We start from the raw sequence: 18,612 nt of genomic DNA on the forward strand, positions 1-18,612 counted from the left end.
CATTTGGTTTACACATTTCTTATGCCACTTAACACATTATGATTCATGGTATAGTTATGTGTATATTATTTTCCTCCTCTACTATTATAGTGTATTCATGTACCTTTAAAATCTCTCTCAAGCATCTAAAACAGTCATAACATCCATGGAATGAATAGCCTAGCCTTCAAATATACCATAAATCTCTTCAAATTCAGGAAAAAAAAAAAATTTCCTTTTTTCTTAATATATAATCTTTAGTAGAACAAACTTTTAAAAAACAATTTTGCTGGCCAGGCATGATGGCTCACACCTGTAATCCCAGCACTTTAGGAAGCCAAGGAGAGAGGACTGCTTTAGGCCAGGAGTTCAAGGTTAGCCTGGGCAACACAGTGAGACCCCATCTCTACAAAACAATTTTTTTTTTTTTAATTAGTTGGGCATAGCGGTGTGTGCCTGTGGTCCCAGGTACTAGGGAGGCTGAGGTGGGACGATCACTTGAGCCCAGGGGCTCAAGGCTGCAGTGAGCTCTGCACCACTGGGCTCCAGCTTAGGCACCAGAACAAGACCTTGTTTCAGAAACAAAAGAAGAAAATGGAAGGGGAAGGGGAAGGAGAAGGGGAAGGCGGGAGGAGGAAGGAGGAGGAGGGAGGAAGGAGAGAGGGGTAAGTAGGAAGATGGAAGTGGGGAGGGAGAGGGGGAAGGGGAGAAAAGGAAAAGGAAAAGGGAAAAGGGAAAGAAAGGAAAAGAACAATTTGCCAGTATGTGCCAAGAGCCACAAAATGTTCAAATACTTTGATCTAATAATCCTACTTCAGGAATTATTAACAAATAAATAATAATGATACTGCCAACATACATATAACAAAACTCTGTTTAAAGATCTTCATTGTCATGCTATTTGTAACAAGGGTAGGGGTAAAAACAAACCTAGTGTTGTTCATCAGTAAAAAAAATAAATTACAGGTCAGGCACAGTGGCTCACGCCTGTAATCCCAGCACTTTGGGAGGCTGAGGCGAGTGGATCACAAGGTCAGGAGTTCATGACCAGACTGGCCAAGATGGTGAAACCCCATCTCTACTAAAAATACAAAAATTAGCTGAGCGTGGTAGCAGGCACCTGTAATCCCAGCTACTGGGGAGGCTGCGGCAGAGAACTGCTTGAACCCAGGAGGCGGAGGTTGCAGTGAGCCGAGACAGCACCCTGCACTCCAGTCTGGTCGACAGAGCAAGACTTCGTCTCAAAAATAACATAACATAACATAACATAAAATACAAAATTTATAGTATATTCAGTCTCAGATTAGACTACACATATAGTCATTAAGCATTATCATTAAAATGTTGACCAAAATTCCCATTCTGTAAAATTTTTATTGAAGCATTATGAGATCAAACAAAACAAATCATTCAAATGTCAAATGATAAAGTAATGGCAAAATATCAGATAGCCACAGCTGGAAACATTATGCAGTTGTCAAAAGTAAAATATGGAGGATAAACACAGCATATATTAATGATTATCATCTCTTGCTGCTAAGTCTTTATTTTCCTTTAGTTTTTTTTTTCTTTTTAGTATTCCCTAACTGTCATGTAATTCAGGAATTAGCATGAAAAAATATCCTTTTCAAAAAGGCAGGTCCTCCTTGATGACTCCAAATAAGTCTCACCATATTTATTTCTTTCCAGAAAATAGCACAATTTGTAATCATTTGACTTACTGTTTGCTTATCTCCCTAAATTAACATAAACTCTGGTAATCTTCCTACGTAAATAAACACTACATAATTGCTGTAAATTTATAACTCCAAGAATGTAGTATTTATATGGGAAGATCAATGAACTAAACCAAAGGGTAAGAAAGAGAACATACCAAGCATATACACTTTAAAAAATTAAGCTTGTAACAAACGGTTTTGGTAGGGCTACTTAACCATTTGAAAAATAAACATCAGATTCCTGCCTCACAACTCAGATCAAAAAAAACATATGGACTTAAGATTTCAAAATAAAAAATTAATTAAAGTTAGTCTTTAATTAGTCACTTAGTCTGTATACTCAATATACTTAATATGTAGTAGAACTTCTAATAACCTTGAATCAAGCAAGAAGACATTAAGAAAACCATAAAGAAAAAGACTGAGGTCAGACATAATGGCTCACACCTGTAATCCTAGCACTCTGGGAGGCCAAGGCAGATGGATCGCTTGAGCCCAGGAGTTCGAGACCAGCCACGGGCAACATGGCGAAACATCATCTCTACAAAAAAAAATACAAAAACAAAAAATTAGCTGGGCACGGTGGCACACAACTGTAGTCTCAGCTACTTGGGAGGCTGAGGGGGGAGGAGGACTTGAACCCAGGAGGCAGAGACTGCAGTGAGCCAAGATTGTGCCACTGCACTCCTCCAGCCTGGGTGACAAAGTGAGATCCTGTAGGTAGGTAGATTGGTAGGTGGGTAGGTGGGAGGGAGGGAGGGAGGGAAGGGAGGGAGGGAGGGAAGGAGGGAGGAAAGGAAGGAAGGAAGGAAGGAAGGAAGGAAGGAAGGAAGGAAGGAGGGAGGGAGGGAAGGAAGGAAGGAGGGAGGGAGGGAGGGAGGGAGGGAGGGAAGGAAGGAAGGAAGGAAGGAAGGAAGGAAGGAAGGAAGGAAGGAAGGAAGGAAGGAAGGAAGTTTGGATAATATAAAAATCAAGCTAATAGAAAACACAACACACAAAAAATTCTGGAAAAAAATGTCAATGCCTACCAACAACAACATAATAATAATGCCCTCAGAGTACCTACCTACCTAAACTTAAGAAAAAAAAAGTTTTTAAAAATAAACTGGAACACACCATTTATAAAAGAATATCAAAGGTAAATAAACATAAAAAATAACTGGCAATGGCCAGCCACGGTGGCTCACACCTGTAATCCCATCACTTTGGGAGGCCAAGGCGAGTGGATCACCTGAGGTCAGGAGTTCGACACCAGCCTGGCCAAGACGGTGAAACCCTATCTCTATTAAAAATATAAAATTAGCTGAGGGTGGTGGTGCACACCTGTAGTCCCAGGGAGGCTGAAGCAGGAAAACTGCCTGAACCTGGGAGGTGGAGGTTGCAGTAAGCTGAGATTGCACCACCACACTCCAGCCTGGACAACAGAGCAAGACTCCATCTCGAAAAATAAATAAATCAAATAACTAGCAACAATAAAATACAGATGAAAATAAGATACCACGTTTCAGGAATCAGATTAATATCCAGTGTTGGCAGTATTCAGGGAAAACGGTGCTGTCAACACTTGATGAGCGTGCAAAATGGTACACAACCTGTTTTAGAGCAATTTGGTATTATGTATCAAAACCCTTAAAACAATGTATCAATCTTAACACAGCAATTCAAACTTCCAAAGCTTTATTATTCTAAGAAAATAACTAAAAATTCAAGCAAACGTATAACTATAACCATGTTATTATAGTATTAATACTAGCTAACAATTTTAACTATCCTGACAATACAACCAAGAATGATATAGCCAACCTGTACAGGCCATTAAAGTCTACAATTTGACCAATAGATAGGTTACGAAAGAACGTTAAGATATCACAAGATAATCACAATTTAACTGCACATTTAAAAGGCAATCATAGAACATTACAGATACACATAAGAATACTAAATGTTCCTATACTTAAGAGTTATGATCAATAGATGACAGATGACAATATTTATTTTCATTTTGCTCTTCTGCATTTTCCAATTTCTGCAATGAAATATATTAACTTCATTTTTAAGTGCTTTAAAAATATTCAGATTTACCAGCTAGAAGGAATGTACAAAATTAAAATAGTGGACATGTGGAATTACGTGATTTTTTTTCTTCTAAACTTTCTCTTTGAATTACTTTTTCTAAGATAAAATTCACCATTTTAAAGTGTATAAATCAATGGATTTTAGGATATTCTCAATGTTGTGAAGTCATTATCGGTTAAGTTACTTCTATTAATAAAAGCAAAATAAAAATACAGAGCTCAAGGAAAAACCTTAAAATCATAACTCAAAGCATTTCAAGGAGCTAACATATCTTAAAAATACCACAAAATACTCAACAGCCTAGATACAAAATTTTGAGTCAATATTATCTTTCCATTTTTTCAAATAACTGATAAACTGATATAAATGTTATTCTGTCAACTCAAACATCAACAGGTAGTGGAGGAAAATGACAACTAGGATAGTCATTGTATATCCTATCGCTAACTAAATAACTCGTAAACTTTCTCTGATAAGGCATATACAAAGAAAAAAATTATGATAAACTCTGAATCCCAAAAAATGGCTAAGCCAACATGTTCTAAGCTCTCTCCCGCTGGAAAAAAAAAATGGAAATGCCAACCTGCCACTAAAAGACATATAGCATAGGTCAAACACATTATTGACATATCATTAAATTTTTAAAATTCTGTAATCACAAAAATTTTGCAAAGTTCAGAAATGACTGAATTTTGGATTCTATCTTCCTAGGATTCAGAATAATAGGTTTAATACCACCTGTTTTAAAAACTATTTCAAGTTAAATAAAGCAAACTACAGTCTTCTGAGTTCTGCCTCCTTGAAGAATTCTAGCAAAAACAGGATATTACAATTAAAAATTTATTCTCTATCACAGTTAAGTCTAATTAGGGAGCACACTAATGACAGTCAAGTTCTAAGCCAAACAGGTTAGACAACTTCAATGAATAGAGATCTACATGTCTTCATTATTTGATATGCCTAAATTTTTCAAGATTCAAAATCAAGAATTCTAATCTCCCCATCAAATTGCCAATCAGGGTTTCCAAAATCCTGGCTAGTCTACCTTTCCAGCTTTATTTCTAATTATAAAGTTACATCTTAGGGGTCAGATCCTAAAGTCAGTGTGCTGTGAAAAAAATCTTGAAAAATTCCTTATATCATCCATAAAGCACAATTACATATAAGCTAACAACCTATCTTCCTCCTCCACTAAAATAGGTAACTTTCTTTGAGCACATAAAAAGTGACCGATTTGTATTTAGGTGCCCTGTTGTCACTAGACTATAACATTCAGCAAACTGAGAAGTTCACACTATCAAACTATGTGGAAGCTGATAATGACTAGGAAAATAGCAAATGCACCTCCCCCATTTCACACCCACTCTAGGCCAGACGCTCATTCTAGTGGAATAACAGGAAAAATTACTTGTACTATTTAAGTTCTCTACTTCTCATTCTCATTCATCCTCTCTTTCACTGAATTCATCTCAGTTCAAGGCATATTGGATGTACTCTTATAAACACTGCACTATACCCAGTATCCCCAGATAAGCCACTGCATGGTGGTTAAGAACACATCAGACTAACTGAGCAGTAGAATGGGTTTGGTTCTGCCATCTGCTAGCAATGTAACCATGGGCAAGTAACCTAATCTCTCTATGCCTCAGTTTCTTCATCTCCAAAATGGGATAACAATATCTACTTCATAGGGCTGTTCTAAGAATTGTGAGTTAGTAGATAATGTCCATAAAGTACTTAAAACATTGCCTCACACGTAAAAAAGTTATGTAAATGATGGCTATTATTTCCCCCAACAGGACTGCTTCCTCAATCTTGGCCCCAATTCTATCCTTCAAAAATTTGTCCTAATGCCTCCCTTTTCAAAAGAAGGCAATAATAATCTCCAACCAAGGCAAACTCTCCTACACCCTTAAATTTCTATGGCTCTATACCCTTAAACTTTTGTATGATTCTACTGACCCCATTTTTATGTGGTTTATCTTGTCATATAAATCAGAAGCTCCTTTAAGAGAGAAAATATGGGAATACACAGCATGCTTCTTTGATACAAATAAGTCACTCAAGCAAGAACTCAATAAACATTGCTTATGAAGCAAGATTATTAAAGGTTTTCCGACAAAGTACAAAGAGTTCAATAAAAAAATCTGTTACAGATTCTCAGTTGATATCAGTGTGTAAGTTGTAAACGAAGAGTTGTAATGTGGGAGCCAAATTTATTCTGAGTTTAGATCCCAAAAATGAGGATTTAGCTCATAAGGAATAGCTGAAAGTTTTTAAGTCAAGAATATTAAAGCAAGGTTGGTTTTAGCTTTCTATGATTTGCAAATGATGCTGTTAGAGTCAGCCTAAAATGTGAAAAATAAATCAACATATTAGATACTAAGTGATTAGATACTTAGTAAGTGACTACGTATTAGGCACTACACCTATATAGATGAAAATATTTAATACCTGCACTCAACATATCTATTCAAATGTAGTTAATTAAACAATGTTCAAGGCTCAGTGGGAAAACAGAGTAAAGATATTAACACTTGAAAATAAGGATATTAACACCCATTTTTTTTTTGGCCTCAGTTGACGTCTTATCATTAGGAAGAGAAAAAAGAAAAGCTGCAATCACAAAGGGATTAATTAGAAAAGCTAATAAGTAATATACATCTAGAGACTGAATATCTCCTCTAAAAATCAACATCAGATGACTATTTGATTTTTTTCATTTGGAAAAATGCCACAGAGATTTTAAATCAACTCTCTGGCCTTGATCACCAGACATTATCCTACTAAGTATGATTAGAAAAGTTATTCTTTAAACTAAAATTCTAATGTCAAAGGAAAAATTTTTAAATTGTTACAGTTCTCCTAATGGACCTAGGAGGTTTTCTCATAAGTGAAAAAATTCTATTTGTCTACAGTTTGTCACTTAAGATTATTAATATTACACATGTAGAGGTAAGAGACAGTGTTTCTCATATAATGATGATGTTACCAACCTGCTGAAGAAAAGGTACGCGCTGCATTATTTTATCCCTCTATCTAGACCGACCTCTATTCCACAGCAGCAGTTTGCAAGCTAGATATATTACACTTCTACTCAACAAGAGATACATAGACAAGGTAACCAATGCTATAAAGTATCAAATTTGCAAATTTTGTACCATGTTTTAACTGTGAACTCTTACAATGTATACAACTTCCAAAGAGCCAAAAACTGACCAACAGGTAAAATATTGCGGTCAGTACATAAAATATTCTACCTCCCAATAAAGGAGTATTTCACAGCTAGTTCAATTAACCTAATTCAGCATCAAAATATTAGAGTTGAAATATAATTAACAAAAGTGTATACTACCTAAAAAGTCTAGCATCAACTCAATTTTCTTTGTTAAGGATAGCTAATCCACTAACCTGCAATTCACCTTCTTAAAACAAATAAGAGAAATAAATACAACAAAGTTACACTATACAATATTCATAACTTGGGTTCTAAAGTCAGCCTATATGAGGTGAAAATACTGTGTAGTCATTTAAAAAAAAAAAAAGAATAAGATTGTCATTGAAGATGACTAATCTTACAGATGGGAAAGGCACAGTATGTTTCTTCATATATAATAATGATGTTACCAACCTACAGTCAAAATTATCCTGAACAGTATTTTCAAATGGACTATACAGGCAGGGTAAGGTGGTTCGTGGAATGAAACACAAAAGAAAACTGAAACTGAATTAGAGGATGAGGAGAGTCATATTTTACTCATTCCAGTGCTTACATTCAATTAACGAATTCCAAGGGTAATCAACTACATTATTATGATCCTCTATCCTACCTTACTTTTCAAAATTCAGAGCACATTAAGTTAAATGCTTACATGATACTCCACTATAGCACATAAACCAGAAAACAAAACTATCCGGGAGTAATAACCACCAGATGCTATTTTCTTTTGTAGCACTACCAATTGAAGATAACTTCTCTAGAGTTTCACTCCAACACTATCACCCACCATTTCTCAACTTTTAGTTTCTACCTTTAAAAAAGAGGCAAGACGACATAAATCCCATTATGCCACCGAGTTAAATTTTAAAATGTATGCACCTAAGAGAAAATATAACAAAGATATGATCACTATAGATATCTGTGCTAGTATTTTCTTAAATTCATTCAGAGTTGACTAACGGTTTAAAACTTAAACCAAAGTTCCATTTTAATAAGGAATCATATCTTACCCACTACCATAAGCGTGAATTCAAAACCTCTCTTCACTGATTTTCTGTATACTTGATTTGGGAGATTGGCAAATCCCACATAGCCTTCAAGGTTCTTCTGTTGCTGACAAAAGCAAAAAGGGCCAAGTTATTCATGTATCAACAATACTATTCTGTCACACATTTCAAATTCCCTTCATGAACCTATTTTAGAAAATTATACTATTATTCACAGCAAATCAAACTAATTCCATGGCATTATCAATAAAACTATCAATTCTTAAATGGACAAAATTATTTGAGCATGAGTTGATTGACAATATAATGGTTAATTACAAAAATCCAAGGGAATGAAATAAAAATTTAGAAAACCTGCCTCAGAGCAAAGATTTTAATTGACAGCAGTTAGTAACAAGATGACTGACCAACCAACTAAAAAAGCAAAATAACACAGGATTTTTCACAACCAAAAAATTCAAATCCCCTTCATACAATATTAAGAATCCTTTTTAATTATCTCCTTTGATCACACTAATTACCACAGGTATGAGATTCTTGAAATTTGTCTTCTTATTCATGAAATGAAATCAAAGTGTTGAATTTAAAGCAATTTTTAAAAATAAATTCTTGAAGGCTCTTGTGATCAGTGCCAACCAGCTACAGTATCATTCACGCTGTTATGCCAGGTCCAATTTTGTCACTTCAAGGTTTCACATGATCCTGCTGCCTTTATCTTCAGGTTTATCCAAGTTTTAAAGTAAATTATAACTTCATTTTTTCTATTGGTTTTTTATTCCTAGATGACCTCAACAATAGTTTCATGAGTAATTCAAAGAAATCTACTTCCAAATTGGTGTAGTAAATAACTCTGACTTCTAACTTACCCACATGTGAGAAATACTGTCCATAGTTAAGACTATCTGAATAAGCAGAGTCTTATTGGTTAATTTTACTTTGGAGGTAGTCTTATCTCAACATAAAAAACAATAGCAAAAAGAGGCACACATTCTCTTAAAAGTTTCTGCCACGTTTAATTCTCATTTAAAAAGCACTCATGAGATCAAAACATCAATGCAATACATTTGGATTTAACAAAGAACAGCAGTCTACAATGTTTACTAGTCATGTAGATAAACATTCCATCCATAATATTTGGCTTTTATTTAATAAAACTAATTCTTAAGCCAAATTTTAAAAACTAAGCCCATTAAAATGAAGAGCTAACTGTAAACATAATAATTAAGAGACTAATCAGAATCTAATATCTTTAAGTCAAATATCTGAAAGTCTGCTATGAGTGGAGTTAGAAATATGTATTAAACCTAAGGTTTCCTTGGCTCATATTTCATCCAACTGTAAGTTAAATTTAACTGAGACTGAAAAAAATCTCTGTATAAATTATGTAGTATACTCACAGCTACTTTGTAAAGAACACATTTCCATCATTCCAGTGTTCCAGATTCCAACAGAAGAAATCCACAGAGGCACAGTAAACAAAGAATTCCAAGAATTGTAATGACATATTCGGTCCAAACAGGAGAGGCAAATCCATTGAAACACAGCAAAAGACAGGGGGGAAAAAAAAAAGTTACTTACATGTAACTCAACAAATTAGAGGTAAATTACAAAGAAATTAAAGGCAGACTTTTTTCTAAACATGTCAAAAAGTAGTACTTTTTGTGTGGGATATAATGCCAGTGAGTTTAAACCCACTTTCAGCAGCTGTCCTGCTGAAATATAGAAAATAAGGTCCATTATTGCACCCTGCAGTTGAGGTTTTACAGAAATGGTAGAAAAGATATAAAAGTATAAAGTTCCAGGAAGGTATACAGGAACCAAGTTTTAAATTACAAGAAGGAAAAAAATGTTAATTTCACGCAACTTTGCTTTGTCAGTCACCGGATTAAGACAGCTCAGATAAGACAAATGCAAATGTTTTGGTTAAAATCTTTTTATACAATGCTGTATTTCAAGTTCTATTAATTAAACTGAAGTCCAGAATTTAAAGAAATGTAGACAGTTAGATATAGGAAAAGGAAGGACGCTAAAGATGATAAGCAGAAACAGATGGAAAGAGGAGACAAATGTGAACTGTGCAAACTGAAAGGCAACTAATAGTATAGAAAATAAAATAGATAATCCTTGGCCAAACTGTGAAAAGTGTATCTTTTTATACTGAGACAAATCTGAGTTATATCACAAACCACTTCAAACAATTGGAGTCAGTTTTATAGTTAAATAAAAGCATAAACAAAACCCCAGTTTTAAAGTTAATTACAAAATTATTCCATGACAAAACCATCCAATGACTTCCAAACCTCCTCAAAAGTAAAAGCCGAAGTCCCAATAATGGTCTACAGTGTTTTTCCACCTTAACAGCATCTTAGAATCACGTGGGGGAGCTTTTATAAAATCCGAATGTCCCAGCTGCACCTCCAGATCAATTAAATTAATCTCTGCAAGTGAGACCCATCCATGAGTATTTTTTAAAGCTCCTCATGTAGTTCCAACGTGCACGAATGCTGAAAGCCGCTAGCCAACAAAGTCTAGCAAGATCTGGCTCTACTCTTACTTCTGGTCTCATCTCCTGCAACTCTTCCTCCCCTTGCTCACGTCGCTTTCCCCAGCACTGAATCCCTAACTATTCCCCAAACATACACTGCATACTTTCATTTCATGGCTTTTGTACTTGTTGCTTTTTTTACTTGGAATAGTTTTGGTTTTTTTTTTTGAGACGGAATTTCACTGTCACCCAGGCTGGCAGGCAGTGGCGTGATCTCAGCTCACTGCAACCTCTGCCTTCCAGGTTCAAGCAATTCCCTGCCTCAGCCTCCCAACTAGCTGGGATTACAGGCATGTGCCACCACACCTGGCTAATTTTTGTATTTTTGTATTTTTAGTAGAGATGGAGTTTCACCATCTTGGCCAGACTGGTCTTGAACTCCTGACCTCATGATCCACCCGCCTTGGCCTCCCAAAGTGCTGGGATGACAGGCGTAAGTCACCGAGCCCCAGCCACAGATTATTTTTATTACTCAAATGTCACCTTCAAAGAGGCCTGCCCTAATCACCTTATTTAAAATTACGACCCCACTCCTCAGCACATTGCTGCTTGCTGTATGCTTCTCCTTAGCTCTTGCCACCATCCAACACACATTTTACCCATCTTGTTTACTGTGACCTCCATCCTGCCCGCAATGTAAGCTCCATCAAGGCAGAGATTGAATGAATTACATAAATTGTACATCAAAAAAGGAAGCTACTGAGAGCAAGCTGAAGTAGTTTCAAAGAATACAGAATTTTAGACTGCACCTTCAAGGAACCCATCAGATAAGAGGTATAACAAAAATGCCTCAGGGTCTGCCCTTGTCTCTTATTCACTGCTTTATCCTCAGCAACGAGAACAGTCTTTGGCACACAGTACTATTTTAAAATTGTGAAAAGCGGGAAACCATTCCAGGCAAAGGGGTAGGCCCTAAAGTGGGGATGAACTTGGTATTTCCAAGAGTAAAAAGAAAGCCAAGGTAGGCGGATTGCCTGAGCTCAGGAGTTTGAGATCAGCCTGGGCAACACAGTGAAACTCCACCTCTACTAAAAACTACAAAAAATTAGCAGGGCATGGCAGCGTATGCCTGTAGTCCCAGCTACTCTGGAGGCTGAGGCAGGAGAATGGCCTGAACCTGCGGGGTGGAAGTTGCAGTGAGCCGAGATTGTGCCACTGCACTCGAGCCTGGGCGACAGAGCGAGACTTTGTCTCCAAAAAAAAAAGAAGTTCCGTTAACTATAACGAAGTGAAGTAGTGGACAAGGGGATGAGTGACAGGAAATGAGGTCAGGGAGGGAAGTAGGGGCCAGATCATTTGGGACTTAGCCAAAGTAGGAAGTATATGGATGTTATTTTAGGCATGATAAGAAGCCACTGGAGGATTTTTCACAGGCAAGTGACCTGATTATTGTTTTAAAGATAGTTCTCGGCCATCCAGAGTGGTTCATGCTTGTAATTCCAAACTTTGGGAGGCCAAGGCGAGAGGACTGCTTTAGCCCAGGAGGTTAAGGCCTCAGTGAGCTGTGATCATGGCACTACACTCCAGCCTGGGCAACAGAGTGAGAAATCTCATGGTTGGTTGGTGCTGAAAATATAGATTTAGGAATCATCGCCATACAGATACTATTGAAAAAGGATTGGATTCCCAAAGACAGATGAAAGAAGATAAAAAGAAGGGGGTCGGCCGGGCACAGTGGCTTATGCCTGTAATCCCAGCACTTTGGGAGACCGAGGCGGGTGGATCACAAGGTCAGGAGATCGAGAACATCTTGGCCAACATGGTGAAACCCCTTCTCTACTAAAAATACAAAAATGGGCTGGACTTGGTGGTGCATGCCTGTAGTCCCAGCTACTCGGGAGGCTGAGGCACAAGAATCGCTTGAACCTGGGAGGCAGAGGTTGCAGTGAGCCAAGATCGTGCCACTGCACTCCAGCCTGGGCAACAAGAGAGAAACTCCAGTCTTTAAAGAAAAAAAAAAAAAAAAAAGGAAGGGGGGTCGAGACAAAGCCCTGAGCGCTCTAACATTGAGAGGTTAGGTAGAGAAAGATCAGCCAGTGGAGACAGGAAGAAAATCAAGATCATCTCAGGGATGGAGGATTCATTCAACTATGCTGAATGCTACAGAGAAAGATACCAGAATAGAAACAAACATACTGATAAAATTTGGAAATAAGGTCACTGGTAACTTAAAAAATAAAAGTTGTCTCCGTAACATGGTGACAAAGAGGAGTAACTAGGATGATTTACAGTAGACAATTATTTGCATGTAATTATCATAATAAATAACTTTAACTTTTTAAATAAAATTATTTTAAACACTTTGTCAGCTCCCCCATATGACTGATTTCCCAGAGGGAGAGAACCATGTCATATTCATCTCTATGTTCTTAGCAAGGTGATGACACACAGTACATATTTTAAAAATCTGAATGACTACTCTTTCAGGAAAACATCTTCTGAGGAAGAAATGCTGTACAAAGATAAAACATTGGTTTGGCACTGCTAAAAACAAATCATCCCAAAATTCGTATAAAAGTATCCTATCAGATACAAAAATACGGCTCTGAAGCTACCTAGCACAAATACTATTCAGAAAATATACTAATAATTTGGCCAGGCATGGTGGCTCTCGCCTGTAATCCCAGCATTTTGGGAGGCCAAGGCGGGTAGGTCTCTTGAAGTCAGGAGTTCGAGACCTGCCTGGCCAACATAGTGAAACCCTGTCTCTACTAAAAATACAAAAATTAGCCAGGCATGGAGGCGCACACCTGTTGTCCCAGCTACTCTGGAGGCTGAGGCAGGAGAATCGCTTGAACCTGGGAGGCAAAGGTTGCAGTGAGCCAAGATAGCACCACTGCACTCCAACTTGGACGACAGAGCAAGACTGTCTCTAAATAAATAAATAAATAAATAAATAAATAAATAAATAAATACTGGTTGATTAAAACATATAGACTTTTCCTATCTTATAAGAATTTTTCCATACCCTACATTCTAAAATCAACCATAGTCTGTAATTCAAAAGACTTAATCACCCACTGATTCTTTTCCTGCACAAATGTTCACAGTGCCAGTGTGAAATATCTCTGGATAAGGAAATATTAATTATAGATGTGAGCGATACAATTGTGGCATTTTTAAGTACATATAAATAAAAGTATATTCATCCAAGCTTCTACAAAAATACCCCTGGGTCTTTAAAGTATTCCTTGATCTCAAACATTAGTCATGTAAGAAGCAACATTTATCAAATAATCTTTTCTAAAAGCATATCTGCTAGATATGCTTTACAAAATCTTTTAGATGTTAAATCTGTATGTTAAAAGCATAGTTAAGAAAAATCAAACTACAGTAACTCCACTGTTTGATGAAAAAAATCAACTTAAATACAATATCCAGTAACTTCCTTCTAAGGTTAAATAAGTTCAGCACAAATGTATTCAAATAACACTACGTTTCAAACAAGTTCTAATAGATAGATTATTGAAACTCTTAGAATTCTTTACGTTCTCTTGCCATTTGTTCCTGTTCCAAAGTTACCCAAATCTTGCTATCTAAAATCCCATTACCATTTTTAAAGCTCTGAATGCTAATTTTCAACAAACCAATAGATAAAAATTTTCCAATAGAAAAAAGCAGCAACTTATTTTGAAAACTATTAAATACGCTTTTTAGTAACAACAAAAAATTGATCAAGGGGAGTTGTAACAGAATGGAAGCCTAATAAAAATCAGAATTCAAGAAAAACACAATCCTAGAAGGAACTATAAACCTTCAACTTCCCACTACCATTACAAAATGAGATGTTTAATAAAAAACTAAAATGATTAGGGATTATAATGTACACCTCAAATTATCTTAATACACCTCAAATTATCTTAATACACCCAAATTCTATTTCTCCTTTTAGTATGTGCAGTTTAAACATCAGGCTACAAATACCCAAGGTTTACATTAGGAACTTTACATTTCAAAAATTACCATTTATCTTTTCTAAATAACTTCAAGTTCAATCCGCCTCCCTTTGGATTTTAAAATATATAAAATATATATACACAAATATATATATTTATATATATAATATATATACAAATATACATATATATAGCATATTGTTTTATGAAGTATGTTTCTCCTAAAGTGTATGTAATTCTAAATATGAAAAACAACTACAGACTACAAAAGGAAAAGATATTAATGCAGAAGTTTACTTCTCAACTCCTTAGTATTCCTAACAAAAGCCTTCTATCATACACAGATTAAGTGTCTGGTACTTGCTTAGTCAAATTCCTACCATCTCTCATACAGCCTAAGGGAAAAGTTAAAGAACTTCATTTGCCATTTAAATGTTTTAAATATTTTAAGTATAACTGGTCTAAAAATGCCTAGATTCTAGATTTAATATAAAATGAAAACTGAAATATTACAAGATTACATAGGCATGTCCTAAATATCAGTTTTTATGTTCCTCATCCCTCAACTATTTTAAAGGTTCATTACCTATTTAGCATGCCCCCAGCTCTCTTCTTTTTACTGATATGAACAAATGGGTACTGACAGAACCAACTTTTATTTTCTTAATCCTATTCTGGATTCTCAGTTAATCTGCTAAAAAGATTCTAATATTTAACTCTATGAATACATACAAGAATGAGATAACTTAAAATTTAAATCAAGTTTTCTTTGCTCTGATCTTAACTTCCTAGACTTACTGACCTTATTCCTTCACTCATTCATTCAACATACTTAAAATAAGTCAGACATGTATGTGTGTTCTAGTAATTAGGAATATAAAAGCTAATAAAAACAAGGTCCCTGCTCAAGAAGCTAAGAATCTAATAGGGAGGTGAGGTAAGCTAGAGGACAATTAAAATAATTCAGTGACAAATGCTCTCATATAGGAAAGCACAGAAGGATACATGAGAGCAAACAAGGAAGGATGTTTCATCCTATCTTGGGATCAGATCCTTTAGATACTGAAGGGCTGACTAGTAGACCTTAATTTGATGAGAGATGAGGGTGGGAGCTGCAGAATATGGGTCTCAGTCAGTTGAGTTATTAACTGCAAAGGCCCAAAAGCAAGAAGAGAGTATGGTTCCTTATAGGAACTACAAATAGTTCAATACAACTCATTTTTAGGATCAAGGAGCTACAGCTTAGGGAAGTTAAGCAAAAGCCAGATGAGGAAGGACTTTGTTGGCCATACTTAGGAACTTAGACTTCATCTTGAAAGCTTAGGAAGAGCATTAAAGATACAAAGAGGAATGCACAATCACATCAATTCACATGCAGAGTCACATTCATACTTTAGAAAATTACTACTGACAAGAATATTCACGATGAACTAGAGGAGAAAATGGTAGTAATCCCAAGAGCTGCTCCAGCTGCCCAGGGGAAAAATAAAGACTTGAACCAAGAAAGAGGCAGTAAGGATAAAGAGAAATATAGGTTAGAACTCTATTAGCCATTAAGGTAGCCACTAGCTACATGTGGCTACTGAGTACTTGAAATGTAGCTAGTCTGAATTAAGACGTGCTATAAGTACAAAATATCATATTTTAAAGACAGTATGAGAATAAGAATCAAAAACATCTTATTAATAATTTTATACTGATTGCACGTTGAAATAAAATTTTAGATACACCAATTACATAAACTATAAAACTAAAGTTAGTTTCACCTGTTTATTTTTACTTTTTAAATGTGGCTATTATGAAAGCTTAATTACATATATGGCTTGCAACAAATTGCTATTGGACAATGCTAGGTTAGATATTAAAGAGATGAAATGACAGATCTCTGTAACTAACTTGTAGAACGGTGATAAAATTTGGATTTCTTAATTTAGGCTTGAGCAATTAAGATGAATGGTGAGTACCAATTGTTAAAAGTAGAAATCACCTGAGTTAAGGTGCTAACTGGACTTTGGGAAGATAAGGTCTAGTAGGTAGTTGTATATATAAAAGTTAGAAATGCTAGAAACATCAAGGTTAGACAGATAATTAATATCTTAAGTAATCAACATTTAAATGGTATCAAGGCCATGGATATGAATCCAAATACAGCATACAGAGTAGGAAGCAGGCCAAGAAGCAACACCAACATCCCATCATAATCACCTAAACAAATCTAGGAAAAGCTGAGAGAAAAGAATCAAAGAGCTCACAGAAGCATTTCAAAGGAGGTCAACTGCAGCAGCCCCCTCAAGAAGTGGTTAACTACACGAAATGCTCTGGAGTGGTCAATCAAAGGATACAGAAAAATCTACTTATGGTTACTGGAAACCACTGTCAAAGCTGTATCAATGGAAAGATAGGGGAAGAAGGCAGACTGGAAATAAATAAGCAGAAAAAAAAACTACAGGAAGTGAGTATAAGCAATTATTTTTTAATGCTTATCTTTGAAGAGAAGAACAATAGGATAGAAGCCAGAAAATACAAGGTCAAGAGTTTTAAGCACTTTAAAAAAAAAAAAAAGGCAGATAGTTCTACTTGTGTGAATGGTAATATAAAACACCAAGTAGTAGACAAAGTTAAGTAGGACACAGATAACATTTATGGAATGATGGACAGGATTTTCCCTAAGTACCAGAGATAAAACAACTTGAAAATTCCAAAAAAAGAAAAGAAAGTAGGGGATTTTAAGAGGTAAAGATGTGAAACAGCAACCTAAGAATAGAGAGAGAGACTAGGAATACATAGCAGCCATCCAAGCAATTTTGTCCACCTAGTTAAGGCTGAAGACCACAAATCTTTGACTGTATCCCTGAAGCCATGTGATCTTTTCCTCCAGCAGCAATCCATAACTTGCGTAAAATAAAATTAGCTGTAGGAGTCATTTGAAACTTGCTTTGCAGGAACGGTACACAAAAGTACAAGATCAAGAGAGCTGACAAATACAGTTGAAGCAATTCAGTGAATGAAAATGGAGAGGAACAAGGATGGAAGGCAGGAAGTGCAGAAGATAGTAAAAAAAAATAAGTTGCTAGGCGCGGTGGCTCGTGCCTGTAATCCCAGCACTTTGGGAGGCCGAGGTGGGCAGATCACCTGAGGTCAGGAGTTCGAGATCAGCCTGACCAACATGGAGAAACCCTACCTCTACTAAAAACACAAAATTAGCCAGTCGTGGTGGGGCATGCCTGAAATCCCAGCTACTTGGGAGGCTGAAGCAGGAGAATCCCTCGAACCTGGGAGGCAGAGATTGCAGTGAGCCAAGACCACGCCATTGCCCTCCAGCCTGGGCAACAAGAGCAAAACTCCACCTCAAAAAAATAAATAAATATATGTAAGTTGTGGTTACAATGGGCTATACAATTAAGATTTTAGAAGTGGAATGTAAGTTGCAGATGATAGCCCCACAGGATTATTACTTCTTTTTTTTTTTAATTTTTTCTTTACTTTTAAATTTTTTTCTTCTCACTCATTCCCCCACAGGGCTATTAAAAGGATGGCTCTCAGATGAGACAGAGAGAGAAAAAAAAGGATATCTCAAGAATAGTCAAGAAACTGAAGCTAACTTATTGAATGTGTCTTACACATGGGCCTAAAAATGTCCCAGAATGATGATGGAGCTTAGAACAGAATTGAAAAATTGAGTGTTAGATGTCATCTTTAATATTAGAACAAAACAGGGGTGTGGTAGCTGAAAATTTTAAGAAGGGGTAGAAAACACGGCTGCTAAACAGTAAAATTGTAAGGAAGCAGGGTTCTTTTTAAAGGAGAATGGCCTACAGTCTAGACCAGTGCTGTATTATGGAAATATCAGGTAACCACACATGTAATTATAAATATCGTACTACAGGGGTCCCCAACTGCTACCCCAACTGGTAGCAGTCCGTGGCCTGTTAGGAACTGGGCTGCACAAGAAGAGGTAAGTGGCGGGCAAGTCAAGTGAAGCTTTATCTATATCTCCAGCCTCTTGTATTACCGCCTGAGCTCTGGCACCTGTCAGATCAGCGGCGGCATTAAATTCTCATTGGAGAGTGAACCCTATTGTGAACTGTTCATTGAAGGGATCTAGGTTGCACAATCCTTATGAGAATCTAATGCCTGATGATCTGTCACTGTCTCCCATCACCTCTAGATA

The 18,612-nt window shown here is 36.3% G+C and overlaps 1 protein-coding gene across 3 annotated transcripts in view; it reads right to left on the reverse strand.

Annotated features, from left to right (window-relative positions):
- Window positions 1–18,612, reverse strand: part of SEPTIN7 (septin 7) — a 105,009-nt gene that overhangs the window by 65,257 nt on the left and 21,140 nt on the right. Inside the window, 2 exon segments of one of the 3 annotated variants that reach the window (NM_001258100.2) lie at window positions 8,004–8,106; window positions 9,398–9,402. The exons of 1 other annotated variant lie outside the window; for it this stretch is intronic. In NM_001258100.2, coding sequence (NP_001245029.1) covers window positions 8,004–8,106; window positions 9,398–9,402 — 108 coding nt within the window. 3 annotated transcript variants of the gene reach the window in all.

Source organism: Macaca mulatta, chromosome 3, assembly GCF_049350105.2.
Source record: "Macaca mulatta isolate MMU2019108-1 chromosome 3, T2T-MMU8v2.0, whole genome shotgun sequence".
In the NCBI taxonomy this organism is placed as follows: domain Eukaryota; kingdom Metazoa; phylum Chordata; class Mammalia; order Primates; family Cercopithecidae; genus Macaca; species Macaca mulatta.